This window comes from Zosterops lateralis (assembly GCF_965231275.1).
Source record: "Zosterops lateralis genome assembly, chromosome: 15".
NCBI classification, from domain to species: domain Eukaryota; kingdom Metazoa; phylum Chordata; class Aves; order Passeriformes; family Zosteropidae; genus Zosterops; species Zosterops lateralis.
This window is the reverse complement of record NC_139775.1, coordinates 295,255-317,937: the sequence shown is the minus strand read 5'-3', so window position 1 is coordinate 317,937 and position 22,683 is coordinate 295,255. Positions and strand designations below refer to the sequence as shown.

Here is a 22,683-nt window from a genome sequence, read left to right as displayed (position 1 = left end):
AAAGGGGATGCACCATCAGGGCCTGGAGGTGGGGAGGTGATGTTCAAAATGTGCTGCTGAAGAAGTGGAGGCAGATTTTGGGGTAAGGCAAGGCTGTGGGACTGGGGAAGATCCCATTCCCTTCTCCCTGGGTGATGCTCTCCCCTTGGATTCTCCACACACAATTTCTACTCCAGGAATACAACCTCTGGTAAAGTGAGAGTAGTGCCCGGCTGAGGAGGAGCAGGGGAAACCTCCCTGCTTTGAAACCCCCACACATCCAGCCCATGAAAGGATTCTTTCTGGCAGCTTTGTAGTCAGCCAAATTCCCAGTATTTGAGGGGAAAGTGGGATAAATTTGCTCAGTTTTCGGGGTGGGATTCCTGTGTACTGAGGCAGAGGAGAAGGGAGAGCCCTGGGATCTGTGTCTGGGATGTTCTGGGAGCAGGAGGGGTGCAGGGTGGGATTGCGAAGACCAAGAAGCCCTTGGGGCAGAGCTGGTGTTGGAGCAGTGGGAAGGACCTGAGGGAATGTGCAAGGAAATCATCCTGATATAGGGAAAAATGGGATTTATCACCTGCAGTGAGTCAGTGGTCATTTGTGATTGATGTTTTCTCCCAGAAATCATGGACTGGTTTGGGTTGGAAGGAAATTTAAGGATCATCCAGTGCCACTCCCTGCCATGGGCAGGGACACCTTCCACCATCCCAGGGTGCTCCAAGCCCTGTCCAACCTCTCCTTGGACACTGCCAGCTATCCAGGGGCAGCCACAGCTTCTCTGGGAATCTCTGCCAGGGCCTCCCCACCCTCCCAGCCAGGAATTCCTTCCCAAAATCCCATCAATCCCTAACCTGGGCAGAGGTGGGGACAAGGCAGTGAGGGCTGGGCATCCCCCACTCCCCATTTTACTTTATTTATTTTATATTCCCATTCTCCCAACAAAACAATCTCCTATCCCCCCCCACCCCGGCAGTGCTTGCAGCCATTGGGAAGCAGATTAAAAGTTTTCATCAGCTCTTCTTAATAGAGGCAGATAAAGCAGGCTAATGGTCATGTGTTGAGTTCTTGAAGGGAATTCAGGTAATACAAAATCACCTTTAACCCCTTAGCTTCCTCGGACCTCCTGCCTCGCCATTGTTTGCCCGGGATGTAAAAAACCAGAGTCCAGTTCATAAATTATTATGGAGTTCCTTAATGCAGGACAGCTTTGGCCGTGTTTCATTTTGGGGTGGGAGCTGGTTCTGGGCTGTGCACACCATAAAGCTTGCCAGGGTTAACCCTTCCCCTGCCAGCTGGGAGCTGGCTGCAAGGGAATTATCAATATTTATTCATGGGAGTGAGCCATGAGGAGTTCCCTCTCTTTTTTGTGAGGTCCTGAGCAGCAAGATTTTGTTTAAAAAAAATTTAAAAATCCTCCAAGTTGTCACTTTTTGGAATTCACAAGAGTTCACTGTGATGACTTTGAGGATTTCAGCCTGAAATTAAAAGTTTCCCACCACTGACATAAGAAAAAGGTATTTTAGTGTGATGACTTTGAGGATTTCAGCCTAAAATTAAAAGTTTCCCACCACTGATATAAGAAAAAAGGTATTTTGGTGTGATGACTTTGAGGATTTCAGCCTAAAATTTATAGTGAAAATTTTCCACCACTGATAGAAGAAAAAGGTATTTTGGTGTGATGTGATGCAGAATCATCATGGGGTATTTTTTATTGATTATAAACCAATGGATTCCATGCCCTGGGCACTTTCCTCCCCACTGACCATGGCAACTTTTCCTGAATTCTTTGCATTAATTCCTCCTCCTCTTCAGCAGTTGCTGTTTTCCATGTGAGCTGTGTTTTTAGGGGGAACCCATGAGGGATGAGGTTCAGATGTTGCTGTTGGACAGAGCAAAGAGGAATTCTCTGCCTTTGGCCTTGCTCTCCAGCAGCCCCTCACTCCAGCTTTCCCAATGTTCCTCGTTTTTGGAAAAAATTACTGCTCCATGAGGGCCTGGATGGCGTTCATGAGGTGGGAAAGCTGCACTTCAGGCAGCTGAAGTGGTCCCAGTCCTTAAATCCCATTAAAATTATCCCTCTCCACCTTTTTCTGCACTGGCTCCTCCATCCAGAGAGAAGCCACGGACTCTCCTGCCCATCCAACCCCGAGGAGTTTTCCAAATTTGCCACTTCATTCCTAATCCTTAGGAATGTTGTTACTAACACAAAGCAGTGGTCAGCTCCATCACTATTTTCCCCCTAAATGTAAGAGGAAATTGCTGGCTGTGCTGAACTAAAGATGTTTTTGTGCCCAGTTCTGTTCAGGAGTTTTATTTCCCGGTGTGTTAATTTGATTTTAATGAATGCATGGACTTGGAAATATGTTAATATAGAGGTTCCAGCAGCTCTCTTTTGGGATTGGGGCACCCTTTGAAGGCACTGAGCTACCTGTGTGGGCGAGGAGCTGCCTTTTGGAATATTTTATGGAAGGTGGTGTTTCATGTGGCAGGCTAGAGATGGAATTTAATCCCAACAAATAGCTGAGGGGTTATCCAGGGAGAGTTTGTGTCTGTGCAGGAAATGCTGCACACAAAAACCCAAATTTCCTGTGAGCTGTGTTCTGTCACTCCCCAAAATCAATGAATCCCAGAATTTGAGATCATCAATCTGGAACCTTGAGCATCACCTTGTCACCACCCAGGACACTGAGTGCCACGTGCAGCCGTTTCCTGAGGGATGAACCCATGGCTGTATTTGGGCTGAGTGCTTTTTTTATGGAATTGTTGGATGCTGAAGTCTTTACTTTTCCCTGCTGGGTTCCTGGAGCACTCAGGCTGTGGGACATCTCCCACTGGCATGTGGCTTCCAGCAGGGAACCAGTGACCGCTTGGACACACTGGTTGTGACTGGAATAAATCCCATTTCCTTCAGTCAGAGCTTTCCTAAATCCCATGTGCTGGGAGATTTGGTTAAAATTCAGATTTCAGGGGTAAAAAAAACGTAAATCTGTTACAGAAATATCTATATACATTTTTTTTTTTTGTTTCTCCTTCTCAGCACTGAGTTAGAAGGGCTCCAAACCCTGCTTTTCCCATTATCCTTTGGGATAATGCCCAGAGTTGGAGCTTCTGGTGCCATTCAGTAACAAAGTGACACCAGGGGTTGACTGTAATGGAAATGTCAAATGTTTTGCAGTAGGAATGGTGTGAAATGTCCTTATGGGGGGACAGTGAACCAAGAGATGGGGACACGCCTCTTCAAATTCCTGATTTGATGTTGTGTTTTAGGGACAGCCCTTTTTTTTTTATTATTCCTTTCCTCTCACAAGTCTTTCTGATCCCTCCCTTCCTTGCTATTTTCACATAGCTCTGTCCCAGACATGGGCAAGCTGCTCTCCAACCAAAAACACAGGGATTTTTTTGTGTGCAGACACATTTGGGATGAGCAGACAGCTCGGAGTGTCTCACCTCCTTGTTTGCTGGGCTGTGCTCAGAACTGGAATAAATGATAATCCATTAATTATTTGGCAAAAATTGTAAAAAATTGATGTCTGTGCACATCCCTGTGTCCATCCAGCTTCATCCTGACCCCAAACCCGAATCTTTTAAACCCTTGGAAGGGCAGGGGAGGCTCGTGGGGGTGGCCCCGTCCCGGATTCCTGGCGGCCGGCGGTGCTCACTGGGTTTGCCTACAGCTGGGAAGGCAGCCCTGACTGCCTTTAATCACCACTCCTTCAGCACAGCGAGGTGCAGAAAGTAATTTGTCCCCTTGCCAAGGAGCAGGGAAGAATGGGCATTTTGTTCCTGGTGATTTCACCTGGCTGGGTTCTGCGGGGAGAGCGGGACTTTGTGCTACCGTTGCCCTGCACGCTGTGTTGATTTATTGAAATTGGAGCCCGCGGGTGCAGTCCTGAGGTACCTCCTGACATGGAATTTCTAGGAGAAATATACAATTGGCTTGGTTATTATTTTTTCCCTCCTCCCTCTGCTTGGGCGTCTTTCCAGCTTTTGCACTAAGGAACAAGATTTTAAATTAGCCTTGAATTTTAACACGGTGCAGTTTGGCCTTGCTATTCCCAGGGTTTTATTATGGAGCGTCTGACATTGTGTCCTGGTTTCATCTCCATCTCCTGCCCTGAAATGCAGAGTGTCTTCTCTTTATATTTTATTTTATTTTTATTTTTAGAGGAAAGGATTGAAAAGAGACTGTGGGTTATCGCCCTGGTTTAAATGTCATCATTCTCCTTCCCTGTATGCCTGTAGAGAGGTTGGGGAATCTCCCTCGCTGGAGATATTCCAGACCTGTCTGGGCACAATCCCATGCTCTGGGATGACCCTGCTTGAGCAGGGAGATGGGAGAAGATCTCCAGTGTGGGCCCTTCCAGCCTGACCCCTCCAGGGATTCTGTGACTTTCCAGGTGTTCACATCCAGGCAAACAATCATCTTGGGAGGGGAGTTCCCAATGGAGCCAAAAAAAGCAATGAGAAAACTACAGGAAGGGATGGCTGGAGATGTGGTGCTGTGTATCCATTTCCAAGGTCTGTAAAAAGAGTCAATTCTCTGATAGTGACTCCAGTTAATTCATTTCTTCTCAAGAAGTATTAAAATACGAGTAGAAATCCTTCTCTTCCTTATTATTGCCAGTATTTCTCTATTTTATCATGTTTGGTTTTAAGGCAGAAAAATTCAAAATTAGTATTTTATACTGATCCTTCGAGAGGGTTTTTTGCATCTCTTTATTGGACATTTAGGCTGCTTCTCCTCCTGTTTTGATTTATTTCCTGGGCAGGTTTTAGGAAAAAGCTCTCTCTGGGTGAGAACTCTGCAAACCCAGCAGGGTTATGTTGAAAACAAGCCTGGAATCTCTTCCCCTTCACAAATTCCCACCAAATGGAGTTGGTATTTGAGCGTCAATTTTCCACATGCTTCACTGTTAACAGGTTTCTGTTAATCGTTATCCCTCATAGTTACTAGCAGCATCTTTGATGGTCCAGTTAGAGACTTCTAACTAAGTTAAAGAACTTCCACAGGCTGATGTTTCTCTGTGGAAAACAAAGCTGCCCCTTGCCACGTGTAGTAAATTCAGGAAAACACCAGAATGCTCTGGGAGCAGCTGCGCGCCACCAGATTGGGCTGGGCACGGCCACATTTTATCACATTTATCACGATAAGAGGCAAATTTTGGGAGCAGAAATAGGACCAGGAGCTGAAGCTGCTGCTGTGCAGAGCCCATGGCAGCTCAGCTCAGCTCAGCTCAGCTCAGCTCAGCTCAGCTCCCTGGCCGTCGGATCCACGGCACGAAGCTGCCTTCCCTCTCCAGCGGGAGCTCCCGAGTAATGCTGTGCAGCTGGACTGACAGAATGTGATTGCTCATCAGTTTGCTTGATGACTTAATCTGGGGCTGATTAGCATCTTGGAGCCAGTCCAGGCGATCAGAAATGATGCAGAATTGTGCTGCGGGCCCCGGGTTAGTCAGTGTTTGAGCACCAGCCCGGCTCTGGCGCAGCAGCAGGGGCTCGCTGATGGATCTCCACCAGGTTTGGGGTTGGGGATGGGGCTGTGCGGGGGCCAGGCTCCTGTCGGGGAGCTGGGCTGGCCTGGCTTTGTGTCCCAAGCACGTGTCAGCCCACCAGGGAGGGATGTAGAGCATCCTGTAGCACTCAGTGCTCTTGTCTGGTTGACCAGGTGCCGATTGGTCGCGTCTTGGACTCGATGATCTCAGAGGGATTTTCCAATTAATTCAGTTAATTTGTGATCTCTCCTGGCAGTGTACTGTGTCCTTGGAATCATGATAAATCCATGGGGCAATAAAAATCCTCTCCTTCCCCCAAAAACTGTTTCCTTAAACAAGGAGGACATTCCCTGCTCCTTCTGGTGCCTTCAGATCATCACCCCAAGACGTTTCACTGCTGGGGGAGTTTGGGAAGCGGGAGATGGGACAAGGGCCAAGATATGGGATGATGTGGAGAAGGCTGAGCTGTGGAAGCAGCCAGCTCCTGCCTAGCAAGGGTTAAAGCTGGAGCAAGGGGCTGCTGGAAGAGTTCAGTTGTTTCACATTAGGCCAGGCAGCCCTGGCTGCCTCTCGTGCTCGGGGATCCGGGGGCCGAGTCCCCAGCGCTAAATCTGCGTAACCAATGCCGCACAACTGGCACCAGCCTTGACCACAAGTGGCCGTTCAAATAAACATCTCCGGGCTTAACTGACAGGCAGCAGCGAGCAGAAACAGCTCGGCATGATGGGGAATATTAAACACCCAGCCAGAACCGAAAATTTCGGCAGGCAAACCCTCCTCCCCCGCCCCAGCATCGCCCCAGCCCCGCCGCATCAATGGGAGCAGTGTTTGGAATCAGCCCGGGGGTGACGGGGTGGTGCCAGTGGTGTGGGAGGCAGGAGAAGTCCAGCGCAAAACACAGCCTGGGTAAACACAGGGCATGAGCCTCAAGGTGGCACCGGGACTGAGAAATCCAGCCCAAAAGCTGTCCCAGGAAACGCAGGGTACAAACCCCAGGGCAACGCCGGCACCGAGAAATCCAAACGTGTCCCAGGAAAACACAAGGTACAAACCGACCCTGTGACAGCACTGGGATGGAGAAATTCAGCCCCAAATATATCCCAGGTTAACAGAGGACATGAGGTCCATGGCAGTACCAGAATGAAGAAATCCAGGCCAAAACATATCCTGGGTAAAGATGAGGCACAAGCCTCACAATGGCACTAGGACTGAGAAAGCCAGCTCCAAACATATCCCAGAAAAACACAAGGCATGAGCCCCAGGGTGGCTCCAGGACCAAGAAATCCAGCCCAAAACATATCCCAGGCAAACACATGACACAAGCCCCAGCATGAGGAAATCCAGCCTAAAACATATCCTGGGTAAAGACAAGGCAAGAGCCCCATGACAGCACTGGGACTGAAAAATTAAACCCAAAACCAATCCCAGAAAAACACAGGGCACCAGCACCAGGGTGACACCAGGATGGAGAAATCCAGGCCCAAAACCAATCCCAGAAAAACATGGGGCACGAGCCCCAGGGTGACAGCAGGATGGAGAAATCCAGCCCCAAACCTATCCCAGAAAAACATGGGGCACAAGCCCCAGGATGACAGCAGGATGGAGAAATCCAGCCCCAAACTTATCCCAGAAAAACATGGGGCAGCCCCATAGCAGCACAGAGGATGGAAGTTGCCATCCCTCGGGCACTGAGCTGCTCTGGGATCTTGTCTGACATTAGGAAAGGAGGTAAAAGGCTTTATTAAAAATGAGCTGCTTGCCTTAGGTCGGCAGATTTATTTATAATGGTGATTTGTGAGTGCTCCAAGTTGGGACAAGAGTGAGGGCATTATTACATCCACAGGGATGGAGGAGCGACACTTTTATTGGGTGGAATTTATCTGCCTGGAGAATTTCTTTATTTCTTTTTATAAGAAAAGCAGAGAAACGAGCAGCACTTACAAAACAAGCGATTACACAAGGGGAGAACTTGCCAGAGCTCGAAGCAAGAGGATTTGGACATTGGTTGGGGCTGCTGGGAGAAGCTTCTTCCCTCCTGGATAACAGCACAACTCCCTGCTCCAGCATGTGCTGCTTGAAATCCGTCACGTTTTTGTGTCTTAATAACCACTGGAGTTATTAAGAGTGTGCTGGAGAACTTTCCTGAAATTAGGGTGTCCTTTAAAATGGAGTTAATTATTGGTTTTGCCCGAGGAAGGCCTTGAGCAGGACAAGGATGTTTCTAACAAGCGCAGGTTTGTGTTCAGGGGTTCCAAAGATGCCCCAGCCTGTTTCCTAACATTAGTACGGTTTAAAGTTCTGTGTCACCATGTGTGTATTACTGTCCTGGAGTGTTGTTATGTTTTTTATTAGAAGTCACTCATTTAACCCTTTAACTGTTTTAAAAAGAGTTGTTGGAATGATGGCCACACCAGGAGATGCAGTGCCTGTGTCACTGCTGGAGAGGTGCGGCTTATGATGAATCAGAGTGGTTTAGGTTGGGAAGGATCTTAAAACCCATCCAGCTCCAATCCCAACACCTTCCACTATCCCAGGTTGCTCCAAGTCCCATCCAACCTGGCTTCGGACACTTCCAGGGATCCAGGGGCAGCCACAGCTTCTCTGGGAATCTGTTCCAGGGCCCTTCACCATCACAGGGAAGGATTTCTGCCTAATCTCTAATTTAATTCTTCCTTCTTTCAGTTTGAAGCTGTTCCCCTTTGTGCTGCCACTCCAGGCCCTCATTCTTTGGTGAGGAGGAGCAGAATTGGCTGCTGGATTCACCCAGCAGAGTTTGGACATCAGCTCCTCATGGCCAAGGGTTTTCTGGTGATTTGTTTTGCTTGTCCTAAATTCTTTCCGGCCGCATCCTTTGTTACTCGGGAGAAAGCCTAGAACAGAAACAAACTCTCCTAGGCTTTTGTCACCATCTTTGAGACAGCAACCTGGTTTTTCCTGATGTATCATTTTCATCCCACCCTGCTCTGGAAACGCTCTTGGATGGACAGGAGGTTCAGAGCTGAATCAGTTGCGATGATTCCTGCGGATTTAAAACCACCTGGACATGGCACATGGGGACGTGGTTTGGTGGTGGCCTTGGACTCAATGGTCTCAGAGCTCTTTTCCATCCTGAATGGTTGTGCTGTGTTGGGTGTGCTCTGTCTCCTGGGCAGTTGCAGAGTTAAACGAGTTAACGAGTTCCCTCCCGCCGCCGGTACTGGCGTTGGCTCGGTGGCGTTCCAGTTCGGAGAATTCCAGTGACCAACCAGGTAGTCAGCTCCTCAGTGGCACAATTTACCCTTTGTGAACATGTTTTATGAAAGCTCTCACTGTTTGTCTCGAGTTGTGGAGGGAGGGGTGGGGGGGAAAAAAAACCCCAACCCGACTGTAAACGTCCAGGCCACGGAGCTGCCTAATCCAAACACAGGCACGAGCTGGGGCTCCGTGTGTTCCTTGGCCTGGTGCTGAGCTCATGTTTATGAGCACACACCAAAAAAAAAAAAACCAAAAAAACCTCTGAAGGAGACTGGTCCTGGGTTTAGCACTGGACTTTTTAAAAGGAGAATAAAATGAAGGAATGAGGGGCTGTGGGAGAGCAGCCATGGGGTGTTTTGGGGGTTCTGAGTGGTAAAGATCTTGGTGCTGTGAACGGGTGTAACCATTGGAATGATGTTCAGAAAGATGTTCTGAAAGATGGTCTGAATTCTATTCAGAAATACATTCTTCCACTCTCCAAAGCCATATGTCTTGCCCTTCAAGGCACCAGTGTGTGCAAGGAACTCTGGAAGAAGTTGGAAAATCCTTAAGAAATGTTGTAGCAAAATAGTCCAGGTGACCTTGCTGAGTAGGAATGGCCAGGGGAATGAGCAGGAGCATTGTCAGGGGATGCTGGAGGTGCCAGATGTCCCAGGGGAGTGGGCTGTGCCAGTCTGGTCCTGGCTGGAATAAAGAACACGGAGGATGCTGCTGGCCTGGGATAACCCACATTCCTTGGGAAGAAATGTTGACATCCTTCCCTTTGGAACGTTTTCCATTTGGGCAGAACAAGGGGTTAATGTTGGAATTGTTGAGCTCTGTCCCCTCAGCCCACTCCATGCAGGAGCTTTGGGTCTTGCAGCGATGCTCAAGGCTTGTTGTGGTGTCCTGGCTCCATTTTCCCTCCTTTCCATTGTTTATTCCCATCACTTTCCTGTTTCTGGATTGATCAGTGGTGCCTGGTGGGAGCTGGCAAATCCCTCACTGTGCTCATGAACCAAAGCAAAACCTCTGGCCTGCAGGAGGGAACACCAACTGAACCCCAAATAATGGGTATTAAGGGCAAATGTAAAATGGCAGAGGGCACATGGAGTAAGCAGAGGTATTTTCTGGCTGTCTGGTCGAAGCTTTGGTATCATTTTTCTCCAGGATTACAGGGGCTTTCACCTCATAAATTTGGGCCTGTTTGAGGTCGTTAATCTTTCTTTACATGTTGCCTTGCAATTTTAGAGCTTTGCCACCATCTGGGATCACATTTTAAATGGAGTTTCCACTCACTACGTCCCCTTTTCATGGAATTATTTATATATGGAGAAATGCATAATAAATACATCAGCTCTGGGTTGTTTTTAAACATTTTCAGGGCTTACCTTGTGTGGAAAAACTTGTCTTCTCTAATAGAGAGTCATAACAGTGACCAATTAAAGGATCACGTTTGCAATATGCTCTTAAATGGCAATTTAAAATATTGGCGAGTGATCGGCGGGGAAAGGGAGCTCTGGGCTGGGGAGCTGGGGTGGAAAATCCTGGAGTGTGAGACAGAACAGCACCATCTGATGGAAACAGCAATCCTGGAGAGGGATTTCAGCTCCCCCCTTCCCTTTGGGATGGGACCTTCTCATGTTGCCCTTAGATCTTGGTTTTTCTTCACGATATGACAGTGTTGGGTCAAAGGTTGGACTTGATGATCCTGGAGGTGCTTCCCACTCTCTGATTCTTATGGATGGACCTTCCAGCTTGTCCCACTCCCTAAACCAAACTTGGTCCATCTCTGCTTCTCTTGACAAGCCCCAAAGGCAGGGAGGACCCACAGTTGGTCCCACCAGCAATTCCTGGCCCCACCAGAGCCGAGGTGTCTGTCCCAGGCCCCACCAGTTGTTTGAACAAATAAATAGCCTCAACAGCACAGCGGTTCCTTGTGTAATTTTAGCTCAGGACCTCTGCAAGAATGTCCAGAATAAATAGGTGAATCTGTAATCCATCCCCAATTAAGTGGATATTCCGGGAGCAGCTCGGAGCACGTTACAGAGGAGCAGTGTCAATAAACAGGGATGCTGCTGGCCTTGGAAACGTGGGCTCTGTTCCTGGAGAGGGAAGGCTCCGACCAGGAGCTGGGTGCAGACTGGAAAAGCAAACAAAAAGGAGCTTTCTGCCCCCACCCAGGTGGTTGGGATTCCAACCCCCATCATTCAGTGTCCCCCAGATCCTCCCAGGATGATTCACCCTGACCAAACTGAACTCGGCAGGGAGGTTTCACCTCCAGCCGTGACTTTACAGCGTTGTCAAGAGGAAAACAACAAATTCCCCGGGATATTTTACAGTGCTGAGGCATGAAATTGCAGAGCACAATCTTCTCCCCAAGCCCCCTTTCCCCTCTGGCAGCTGCAGCAGCCATTCCCTAAGAAACCCAACCTCCAGACGTGAATCACTGCTGAGATTTTTAACTTTTCCTCTGCTCAGCCAGGAGGAACAGGGACCTGCTGGAGCTCTGAAAAACCTCCGAGCGAGGGCCGGCTGGGGAAAGGAGTTAAAAATGAACCAGCAGATTTTTTATATATATATATATATATAAAGTAAAAATATATGTTCTCCATCTGAAGTTTATTTAGGTCCTTTGGGAGAGTGGCGCGGCACCACGTCTCTACTAAATTGCCAACATTTTATGGCCATACTGGCACCAAGTCAAACACACATCTCCTTGGCTTGCTCTGCTGTCTTAAACAGGCAGATTCCAGTCTGTTTTTCTATGGGCTGAATATTCCTATTGACTGGGCTGAGGGGAGCTCTGCCCAGCAAGAACCTACAGGCAACTTCTCTTTTTATTACTTTATTGAGGCTTGATTATTTTGATATTGCGCTGCTGAAGAGCCAACCCCTTGTGACCCACTGGATGTCAGAGCAGTGTGCATTTCAAGCCAGATCCAGCTTCTTCTTTTCTTTTTTTTTCTTTTCTTTTTTTTTTTCCCCTTCTGATTTTATTTGGATTGGAATCTTATTAATAACTGGAAAGTTTTGAAGGGGCTATTTTTAACTGCTTAGCTGTCGGGAGTGTTTCAGTAGCGTGGATGCAGAGCTTTGAGTGTACAGATAAAATATCCCCAGCACAAGGTGCTGCAGGGTTTAAATCCAGCCTGAGCAGTTCCCTGCTCCATTTCCTTCCCAAATCCTTCCCCACATGAGGATCCTTGTGCAAAATCCTCTCTGCTGCTCATAAATCGAGGTCGCTGCATGCGTGGAGCCCTTCTGTGGTGAGGAAGCTCCAGAATCTCCCCCTATTCCAAGGATGGGTTTTTAGGAATCCTTGGTTGCTGTAGAACCAGGGACAAGTTCAGGCAAGACTGGTTCAGGCTGGCTTCGGGCAGGACACTCATCTGCCCACAATTCCCAGCAACTGGGAGTGACCCCTTTATCTCCTCTCCTCTCTGCACAGGGCTGGGCAGATGTTCCCCTGGGGCTTGGGAAGGTTGGAGCTTTGATCTGCAGATGCCTGGGGAGCCAGGTCAGCATCTGAAGCAGAAAGGACTGGCAGGGAAGGGCCTGTTCGACCACGCTGATCCAATTACGCTCCACGATGGAGAATCCTCTTTGTTTTTTGGTCCAGAGCACAGGAAAAGCGAGGGCTTTGCTTTGAAGCCCAGGAGATGAGTTCATGCCTCAGTGCCTGGTAAGCTGGAGAGGCTGAGCTTTGCAGCTCATCTGGATCCTCCACAGCACTCCAGAAAACATTTAATAAACCTCTCAGCCTGCTTTTCCAGGGGACTGCTGCTCCTCACGCTTGGCTGTGTGTGCCAAAGGCTTTCCCTCTCTCCTGACTGTGGGAGCCTGTGGAGCTGCTCCTGACGTGCTCCCTGCACCTCTGTAGGGTCAGGGGGAGGATGTTCCATGATTCCATAGGACAAGGAATGGCTTCAGACTGCCAGAGGGCAGAGCTGGATGGGATATTGGGGAGGGATTGTTCCCTGGGAGGATGGTGGGACACTGGCACAGGGTGCCCAGAGCAGCTGTGGCTGCCCCTGGATCCCTGGAAGTGTCCAAGGCCAGGCTTGGATCAACCTGGGATAGTGGAAAATGTCTCTGCTTGTGGCAGGGGCTGGCTCTGGATGAGATTTTAGATCCCTTCCAACCCAGGTCGTTCTGGAATTCTGTTTCTTTTGAGTTGCCTTTTCTCATTATTTATTCCTATTCGCTGTTGTTCCATTTCCCTCTGTCAGGACTTCTCTGCCATGAAGTGCACTTGGTTGGATTTGTTGATCTCAGAGGGCTTTTCCAACCTAAACCGTTCCATGCTCCCTTGATTCCTCACCCTCCAACTCCTCACTCCCCTGCTGCTCAGCTCCTTGCATGGCAGCTGTGCTGTGAGCCCAGCAAAGAATTCCAGGATGGTTTGGGTTGGAAGGACCTTAAAACCCATCCCATTCCCTGGGCAGGGACACCTTCCCCTATCCCAAACCCAGCCCTGTGTGAGCACTGGGTTGTTTGAGGACAATGTGGGATTTGTTTCCCTGCAGAAGAGCCTGGAGCTTTCCCTGGGCTGGGTTGGGCTCTCCAAGCCCGGGATTAAATCCTCCCTTGGAGTTTCTGGAAAGCTGTCACAATAACGGGGCGGGAGGAGGGATCTGGGCATTCACAGCCCCAAGAAGAGCCTTCACTCCACTGTATAATGGCTTTCTGTTGGCTTTTAGTGGGGTGCAGTTTAGTAAATTAGGAGTCTTCAGGTACTTAGCACTTTAATGGTTCTTACTAAGAACATAATTAAACCATAGACCCCGTAGGGAGAAAAAAAAACCCAGTTTATTGCGTGTATTTTTAGACTCTGTTACTAGCCCTCATAAAACCTGCTCGAGCCAAGGCAGGGAACAGGCCCAAGCTGGCGACCCAGAATTCCTGCAGCAGCACTCACACCTTACAAATCTGCCCCGTGAATTACAGAATTCACTTTCCTGCTCTCATTTCCAAAGGTGTTTGCAGCAGCGGTTTCTCTCTGGCTGCTGGGGGGGTTATGATGTTGTGCTGACACACAAAGCCAAGGTTTGCTAATTGGGTTTTATTTATTATTATTATTATTATTATTATTATTAAAAAACAATACAATACAATTAATTGCATCGTGTTACAATTTAAAAATGCAATTTAAAAATTGTAATTTTTTTATTTGTTTCTGGAGGTGCCCAGAAATGGGGCTGTTCTGAGCCCATGGCTCTACTCCCTCTCCATGGGCATCCACCTTGGGATTGTTTATTTCCATTTCCCTTGGAGCTGCATTTCCCACGTCTGTATGTCAGGAGATCACAGTTCTGGATGTAGGGGAACTCCCAGCTGCTTCTAGGATGCTTCTTAGGATGAAGAGATGGAGAGGGAATTTTCATCAGGCACTGGAGTGATGAGACAAGGGGGAATGGCTTCAAACTGAGAAAGAGCAGGTTTAAGATGGAAGATGGAATAAAATGGATTAAAGATGGAATATTGGGATTAAATCCTTCCCTAAAAGGGTGGGAGACCCTGGCACAGGGTGACCAGAGAAGCTGTGGCTGCCCCTGGATCCTTGGAAGTGTCCAAGGCCAGGCTGGATGGGGCTTGGAGCAGCCTGGGATAGAGGAAGGGGGTGGGAATTAAATAATCCTCCAGGTGCCTTCCAACCCAAACCATTCTGAGTTTCCATAATTCCCCTCACAGCTCAGCACAGCCACAAAGTGCAAAGCTCCAAATCCCAGGAACCAGCTGGGTGAGGAGAGCCTGGAAAGCTTTTCTCTCCTCCTGGGCTCTGACACCAACAGCTCCAACACTGCTGGGATGTTTCCATGGGAGAGGATTTCCCTGGAACAGCAGGTGTAGGGGGCAAATTCCCTCTCCAATCCCAACAAGGTGCCCTGGGTGCTCTCCTGAGCTGTGGGTGGCACAAAAATAATCCAAGGAATTTTCCAGCATCCCAGGTGATTCACAGGCTGCTCCTGCCTCAAGGCCCCATCCCGAGGAAGCAGGGCTCCCTTCCCGGGAAACCTGTGTCTGCAGCATCTGGAAGACATTGGGAGGAACACACACACACACACACACACACACACACACACAGATCTCCCCCAGCAGCTTTTGAAGGATATCTGGACATGTGAATCACTGTGCTGTCACTGGGCTTTGGTTTATCCTCAAATCTCAGATGGGTTTGGGTTGGGAAAGACCTCGAAGGTCATCCTATTCCCACTCCTGCCATGGCAGGGACACTTTTCACTATCCCAGGTTGCTCCAAGCCCTGTCCAACCTGGCCTGGGACACTGCCAGGGATCCAGGGGAAGCCAGAGCTGCTCTGGTCACCCTGTGCCAGGACCTCCCCACCCTCACACCCTCCAACCTGGCCTTGAACTTCCCACTGCAGTGGGATTTGAGGCTGGAATTTTCTCTTCCTGCCCTTAAAGCAATTTGGGATGACAATATCTCCAGTCCCAGCTCCAACAACAAGTGGGAACAATACCTGTTAATGCATTCATTACAGTTATGAGTGGGTGTGCCATTAGCAATGCTGCCTTATCCCGGTGCTCCTCATCCATGAGTGCCAAACATTCCAATCTGTTGGATCGATGACTCAGCTGGGGCAGGTTTGGTTAAAGCACTTAAAAAATTAAAATTAAATTTTAAAAAATAAAAATAAAAATAGGTATAGATACAGATATAGATATAAATGTAGATATAGGTACAGATATAGATATAAATATGTCTAAATATAGATATGGATACAGCTACAGATAGAGATATAGATACAAATATAAATATAGATACAGATGAAGATACAGATATAACTATAAATATAAATAATAATAATAATAAATTACAATTATAAATAATAAATATGGTGATGGTAAAATATTGAAGATTATGATGATGACAATGATGATGATGATGATGATAATAATAATAATAATAATAATAATAATAATAATAATAATAATATTAGAGAGCCAAGGAACAAGCTGCCTGTTTGGAAGGATAAAAGCATTTCTCAGCAATCTGGGATCAAAACAATCCCTTTGGGAGCCTCGCTGGGAATGCTTCGAGGAGCCCAACACGGGATTAACTGGAAGCAGGTCCTGGCAGAGGGGAAGGAGCCTGGGGGACACCTGGGGCTGCCCTGACCCCCCAGCCTGGCCAGAGTGGCCTTGGCAGAGCTCCCTGACCCCAGCCCGGCTCCATCCGGGAAGGAAGGATGCGGTCTCCTGTCCTTAGGGGCCACAGCAGCCTCCAGCCCAGGCCAGGCTTTATTAATCCCAGCTTTGCTAATAAGGAATTACAATAGTAGTGGGATTTGGCAGCTGGAGCGTGCTTGGCTGCCACGCATCCTACAGGATTTGCCCCGTTTTGTTTGTATTTTGGATTTAACTGCAAATAATTTAAAGATGTGTTGTGTCTCCTTCAATTAACATTTGTGTTTTCGACCTCTCTCTTTTTTGTCTTTTTTTTTTTGGTTTTTGTTGTTGAAGTTTTAAAACAATACCAGGGAAGCCCGTCAGATACGCTGAGACAAATTCACATTTATTTTTTTGCTCCAGAAAGTTGTGGGGTTTCTTAGGGTGGCACTTATTAACATGTCAGAGTTTGGGCTTGTTCCCTTTTGAAAAATTTGCCGTTTTCTTGTGCTGGATGGAAAAAAATCTCCCGGTGTCAAAAAATTTCAGGCTGACAAAAGAATAATATTGTCCCAAGGCCAGTATGTAAATACCTTAACCAGTATAACATGTTTAGAGGAATTACGCTTTCCTAACCCAAATTACCATCTTGGAAAGCAGCTCTACCAGCACATTTATTTGAATTTTAAACATTTTGAAAGCAGATCTCCGAGGTTTTGAAATCTGGTTTCCATTCCTGGCTCTGTTTGACCCAAGGCCTGACCCTGAGCAAAATCTTAAGCTCAATTTCTGGATCTGCTCTGAGGATCTTCACTCAATTTAACATCCCTCAATGCTGATTAAAGTGTAAGATTTCAGTGCTAAAAAATAAGTGGGGTTAATTTAGGATGGGGTTTGGCCATGATGACAAAAGGGAAAATTAAAACTCTTGGTTTTGAAGAGGTGAATTTGTTCAAAGATGCGTGAGAAAACTTGAATGAAGTAATTTTCTTTGCAAAGAAAGGAGTTCCCACAGGTGAGGGATGGTTCTCCTGAGGGCAAACTTGGGGAGAGAAATTTGGAATAAGGCCAGAGCTTTGTAGCTACCCTTCATGCCAACTTTTGGAGGGTGTTGGAACCCTGGGCACTGAGAATTTCAGGCTTTCTGTGCTCACAGGCACTGACCCCCAAGCAAACACTGCATTTGACCTGAGGCCGTGGAAAAGGCTCTCAAAATTGAATGACAGCACTGGGGTTGTGGGTGTGGAGTTTGGATAGAAGTGTGTGGTATCACAGGGTGCAAAACTTAGAGTTTGAGAGTTTAGAATACAGTAATATATATAAAGCAAGATGGAGGTCTTAGGGCAGAGACTGAGTCCTTTTTCACCTTTTTCTTCATGGGTATGGGTGGTGTTTTGTGATGGGGTAGAAAAATCCGCATTGAGGGCCCCGGGTGTTTGGTTATTGGGTTAAAAATAAAAATAATTTAGGTGTCATTTCATAATTGGACAATTTGTGCTTAAAAGGCCTTGGAAAGAGTTGGAGACAGAGCCATTTGTCACTTTGTTAGCCAGAACTCACGGCTTGTGAGACTGGAAAATAGATAAGAACTAATAAGCGTCTGAGTCTCAACATGAAAACTGCATCTCCTGAGTGTTCAATCCCAGAAAAGAAAAGAAGGCTCTAACAGAAAATACAATAATTCCTTTTTAGAAAATGATTAATTCCTTTTCTTTCCCCTTTGTCATTGCAGACTCAGCCAGTGCCCAACCCCATCTCGTACTTCATGCACCGCTCACCGTGGTGGTTCCACCGCCTGGAGACCTTGGTCAACCACTTCATCGAGCTGGTGGTGCCCTTCTTCCTGCTGCTGGGCCGCTCCATGGGCATCCTGCACGGCCTCCTGCAGATCCTCTTCCAGGTCAGCCACTCCTCTTCCCTCCCCTGGGGGCACAGGGATGCATTTCCCACCCCCAGCAAGTGTTTTCTGTACAGAGAAAAGTTCAAGACTCACCCCTTGGATTTCTTGTAAAGAAAAGAGCCCAGAAACTCCTTTGCTGTTCTGACACTGATTGGCTCAAGGCCAAGAGATGAGCACCTGTTGGATCTTGTCACCGTTCTTCAAACCCTGTATCTCTATTGGCTGCAAGGCAAATTATCCCTCCTAGAACATTTAGTATTTAGGAAGGAGCACTAAGGAAGTAAAAAGGGCTTTTGGGAGTGTTTTAGCAAGGTGTCAGAGGTTTCTCAGACACCTATACTCAGCTTATTTGTTTTCTGTAATGTTTGTTATTTTGATATTTTTTCTTTATTATACCTTATGCTTTACAAAACACCTCCCTAATTGATTTTAGCCACTTCTCTGCAAAGGCTGGACCTTCAGAGATTGATACATTAGCACATAGTTTATAAAAATAAACTCCTATCACTGGCAGTCCCCTCCTGGGGTTCCCAACTCCTCCCAGCAGCATCCAAAGGATCTGGCACAGGGGACAGGATGGGAGTTCAGGCTGCAGGGAATGAGGATGATTCCCAGCCAGGAATTCCTGGGTGTTTCCCACTGCTCTGGGTGCTTTGCTGGAGGTTTGGTTTGTGTGTGGCAGAGAAATGGCAGCCCAGCACCAGTGCAAAGGGTCTGTGGGGAATCCTTGTGATCCCCCAAAAAGTTGATTTTTATAGACATATTTCCATCTCTGAAGGGATTCTTCTGTCTGTATTTATCATTTGAGGATTGGTCTTTGTCTCTGGAAAGGGTTGAGCTGCTCCTCACAAATACCAGATTGACTGAGCCGAGGTTTAAAATGAAAATAATTCCTTGGAAGTTTAATGGATTCACGTTCCAGTTGATCTTTTGGGTGAGTTTCTTTTTTGTAACTCAGAGGACAGAAGCTTCTGCAGAAATACTTTCCTGGAGCCCATCTGATCCCTCTCCTCTCTGTCCTGGCAGAGTTCAGAGGACTCATGAAACCTCTGAGGCACTCCATTTGCAGCCCTTGCTGCCCTGTCTTTGTTCAGCACCATGAAATTCATACTCAGGAGCTGTTACTGCTTCCTGTGAGTTCATGTGATGATTAAACTGGAGAACAGCTCATAAAGCCCCTTGGTAAATCACAAAAATGCTGATCAGGTTTTAAAGGTCTGACAGAAACCCCCGGCGGGTTTGTGCCCTTGCCCAGTCCCCAAACTCTTCCTGCTGTGCCTGGCTGTCAGCTTTTCCCTCTGCACAGCTTTTGGGCTGGGTTTGGATGGATTTGGGCAGTTGGAAGGAGAGCTGTGACCCAGGGAACTCCTGGGGTGTCACTCCAGGCCTCAACCCTGAGGTTGTTGGAGGCACCGAGAGGATTTTATTCAGCCCAACTCCAGAAAAACTCCATGGACAAAGCAAAATTCATCCTCTCTTCTGGTTGAGATGAAGGAGGGCAGGGTTAGATTAGAGATCAGGGAGGAATTAATCCCTGTGAGGGAGTTATTTATGACTGTAATGGATGCATTAACAGGTATTGTTCCCACTTGTTGTTGGAGCTGGGACTGGAGATATTGTCATCCCAAATTGCTTTAAGGGCAGGAAGAGAAAATTCCAGCCTCAAATCCCACTGCAGTGGGAAGTTCCAGGTGTGAGGGTGGGGAAGCCTTGACACAGGGTGCCCCTGGATCCCTGGAAGTGCCCAAGGCTGGAGCCCCCTGGGATGATGGAAAGTGTCCCAAGTGGGTGTTGGAACAAGATGATCTTTAAGGTCCCTCCCACCTTAATCCATTCCATGTTCAATGCTCCCCTCTCATGTCACTCCCAGCCAGGAACTTTCAGCTCCTTCCTGGCTCCTCCAGGGCTCCTAAACGAGCAGCAGGGCCCTGGGGGGGCTGGGGGACCCCAGCCAGAGCCAGGGGACCTGGAACAGCCCCGTCCACCCCATAAATGTCCTAATGACAGTGAGGAACTGCAGGCATCAAGCCCCCTTTAATTGGCCCTTTATTGATAGTTGGCAATTAGTGACTCATTTCGATCACGGGGGGAGTTTGTCAAGGCAAAAAAGGGTCCCAGTGTAAGAGGCAGCTCTGGTGCCTTTATAGCATTTCAACAAAAACCTGTTTATTTAATATTTACTGCCCTTTTCTTCATTCAGAATGACTTTTATTGACAGTCCTTGTGCTCTGCAAAGGAAGCAATAAAGTTTAATGTTGATATACCACTTAATTCTGCTTTTCAAGATTTGAATTGACATTACAGACAAGTTTTATTGGACATTTTATAATTGTTATTGGAGTCATGGTGGCGAGGTTGAGTGAGTGGATTTTTCCAGATTCCAACTGGCCTGGAGAATATTGCTTTGTCAGGAACCCAAAAAATAAAGTTGGGCTTTACAGGAGGAAAAGTGGGGATTTTTTTTTTCCAAGTGTGAACTTATTCTTCTTGCCTGCTTCATGTCTGTAAGGAAAAAAGCTTAGAGAGGGTGGGAACATCAGAGAGGAGGTCCTCAGCAGCCTGAGGGTGGATGTGTGTCCACCAAAGGATTCCTGTGGAGTTGGGATTCTAGCCTGGAGTTATCCCAAGGGAGCTGGAAACTCCACCTGGACGTGCACAGGAGGTTCCTGTTGGAGTTTGGGTTTGATGGGACCCAGTGATGGACACCAAAGTGCTGCCAGCACCTCGATTCCCCCCTGGAGGGGCCACAGGGACCTTTGGGATGAGCCCGTTCCCAGCAGATCCATCAAGGGCTGGGTGTTGCTGCTCTTGGCCAGGAATGGTCCCTCTTGCTGTGCTTTCCTGCCCCTCAGCTTTGGGGTTTTGGCCACGTTCTCTTTGGGAGCTCAGCTCAAACCCCACCATTCCCATGGACCTCCTGGGCACTGCTGCCAATTGTGTCTGCCAGGAATGAATGAAAGTGTTCAGAAAACTGTGGGTGTGACACTTCAGGACATGGTTTAGTGGTGGATGTGGTGGTGGTTGATGGTTGGATTTGATGACCTTAAGAGCTTTTCCAATCTTAGCAATTCTGTGCTTGGCTGGGTTTTGTAGCAGAGGTGGTGTCTGGACCTCAGAAATGCACACCTGGATCTGAAACACCCCAATGTTCAGGAGAAATCAAATTAAAAACGGGGCTGTCATTACCTGGATGGGGGCAAAAGATATCTTGGAGGGTCTTGGAGACCCCAGGTGAGGTCAGGGCTCTCATTCTTGGTTCTGTAGAAGGACCAGGGCAGAGCCTGCCCATACCCCAAGGAGTTTGTGGGGTGTGGGAGGTTGGAAGTGCTGCTGGGGAAGGCAAATCCTTCAGCTCAGCAGGGATTTCACTGTTCTCTGGACACTCTGGATCTTCCTCCTCAAAATCCTGGATCTTCCTCCTCAAAACCCTGGATTTGCCCCCTCAAACCCCCAGATCTGTGTGTTTTTCATGCTGTCAAACTCCCAGCTCACACCAGACGTATTTCTTGGCTCCTTGGAAGGCAGGCAGTAAAATCCCACTGCTTGGCAAAGCAATTGATGAGGGGAAGTGAGAGGGAAGCCAAAAAAAAAAAAAAAAAAGGCAGGAAAAAGCTCCCTTGCCCCTCAGAGCTGGCAGGTAGTGGTTGGAGGGAGGGAGGGAAGGGGCTGGGGTGGATTTGGCAGTGCCAGGTGGGAAAGGAGCTTCAGGATGAGAAAGGTGAAATCCATAAATGAATAAATGGGATGGCAAATCCACGGCTGGTGCTGTTGGAAAAGCAGGGGCACGGCTTTGATTGCAAGTCACAGCCATGAAGGCACAATCTGGGGAGTTTAGAATTTGGGGAGGGTTTTAAGCTTTTAAATCCCTTTGGGTCTGGATGGATTTGTGGATCCTGACTCCTTCCCGTGGCCCCTGGAAGCTCCTGGAGTGTCCTCCAGCATGGAACATCCCTGTGGCTGGAGAAATCCTGGATGAGCTCAGGCCTCACATCCCACAGCAGGACAGAATTCCCTGAGGGAGTGGCTGTGGCTGTGGGACATTTTCCCCATCTCCAGATCCTGGATGTTGGTGTGGCAGGTTCTACCCTGTTCCCAAAGAGGCAATCCTGGGATGGTTTCAGCAGGAGCCATTCCCAGAGCACAAGGGGGACAGTGCCAGGAGCACAGGGGTGACAATGCCAGGAGTGAGGCACAGTTCCAGCCCTGCAGAAGGCAGAGGTGAAACCTCCACAGCCCAAAGCCCTCCAAAGTTCAGAGCCTTGCAGAGGAACCCCCAAGGCAGCTCCTGGATCCAGCCAAGGAGCAGTTGGGGACTTTGAGAGCTGGAGAGAGCTGGGGGAACCTGCTGGGAGAGGGACCCCCAGGGGGATGTGCAGAACCTCAGGCTCTGTTCTCCTGCAAAACAAACTGCCAGCACCACCCTTGCCCAGCTAGGCACTGCACCAGGGACATGCAGCCCCTGGGAGCTGGGAATGAGCAGCAGCAAAGTCATTTTCCTCCTTTTTTTTTTTTTTTTTTTTTTTTTTTTTTTTTTTTTTTTTCAGGCAGAAAATAGTTGTTGAACAGATATTTTCTGGCTTTTTTTTTTTTTTTTTTTTCTCCTCCTTGGCTTGGCCAAACCCCAACCTCTTAAAAATGTTGATGGAAAAGGATGTTTCCCTCTGGTTGATTTTGTTCCCATCTCCAGGAAGGCTGGGGGAGGCCAAGTGGGGCTTTCCCCCCTCTTTTTTTTTTTTTTTTTTTTTTTTTTTTTTTTTTTTTTTTTTTGGGGCAGGGAGGACCCACCCCACCCCCGCAATTGTCCCAGCACTGCCTCTGCCACACCACGAGCTCCTGGAGGGATGAGCTGCCCCTGCAGCCACACACACACACACAAATTAAATCAGGCTGCCGCAGTGCCACAGCTGCAAGAGATTGTGTTGCTGACTTAGGAGGTAGCAGAGGTCACAGCAGCAGCCTGGAGAGA

The 22,683-nt window shown here is 48.0% G+C and overlaps 1 protein-coding gene across 1 annotated transcript in view; it reads left to right on the top strand.

Moving 5' to 3' along the window:
- LMF1 (lipase maturation factor 1) overlaps positions 1-22,683 on the top strand; it is a gene marked incomplete at its 5' end in the record, with an annotated part of 151,253 nt that overhangs the window by 84,005 nt on the left and 44,565 nt on the right. Inside the window, one exon of the mRNA XM_083872138.1 lies at positions 17,550-17,717. Coding sequence (XP_083728264.1) covers positions 17,550-17,717 — 168 coding nt within the window. The remainder of the gene's footprint in view (positions 1-17,549; positions 17,718-22,683) is intronic.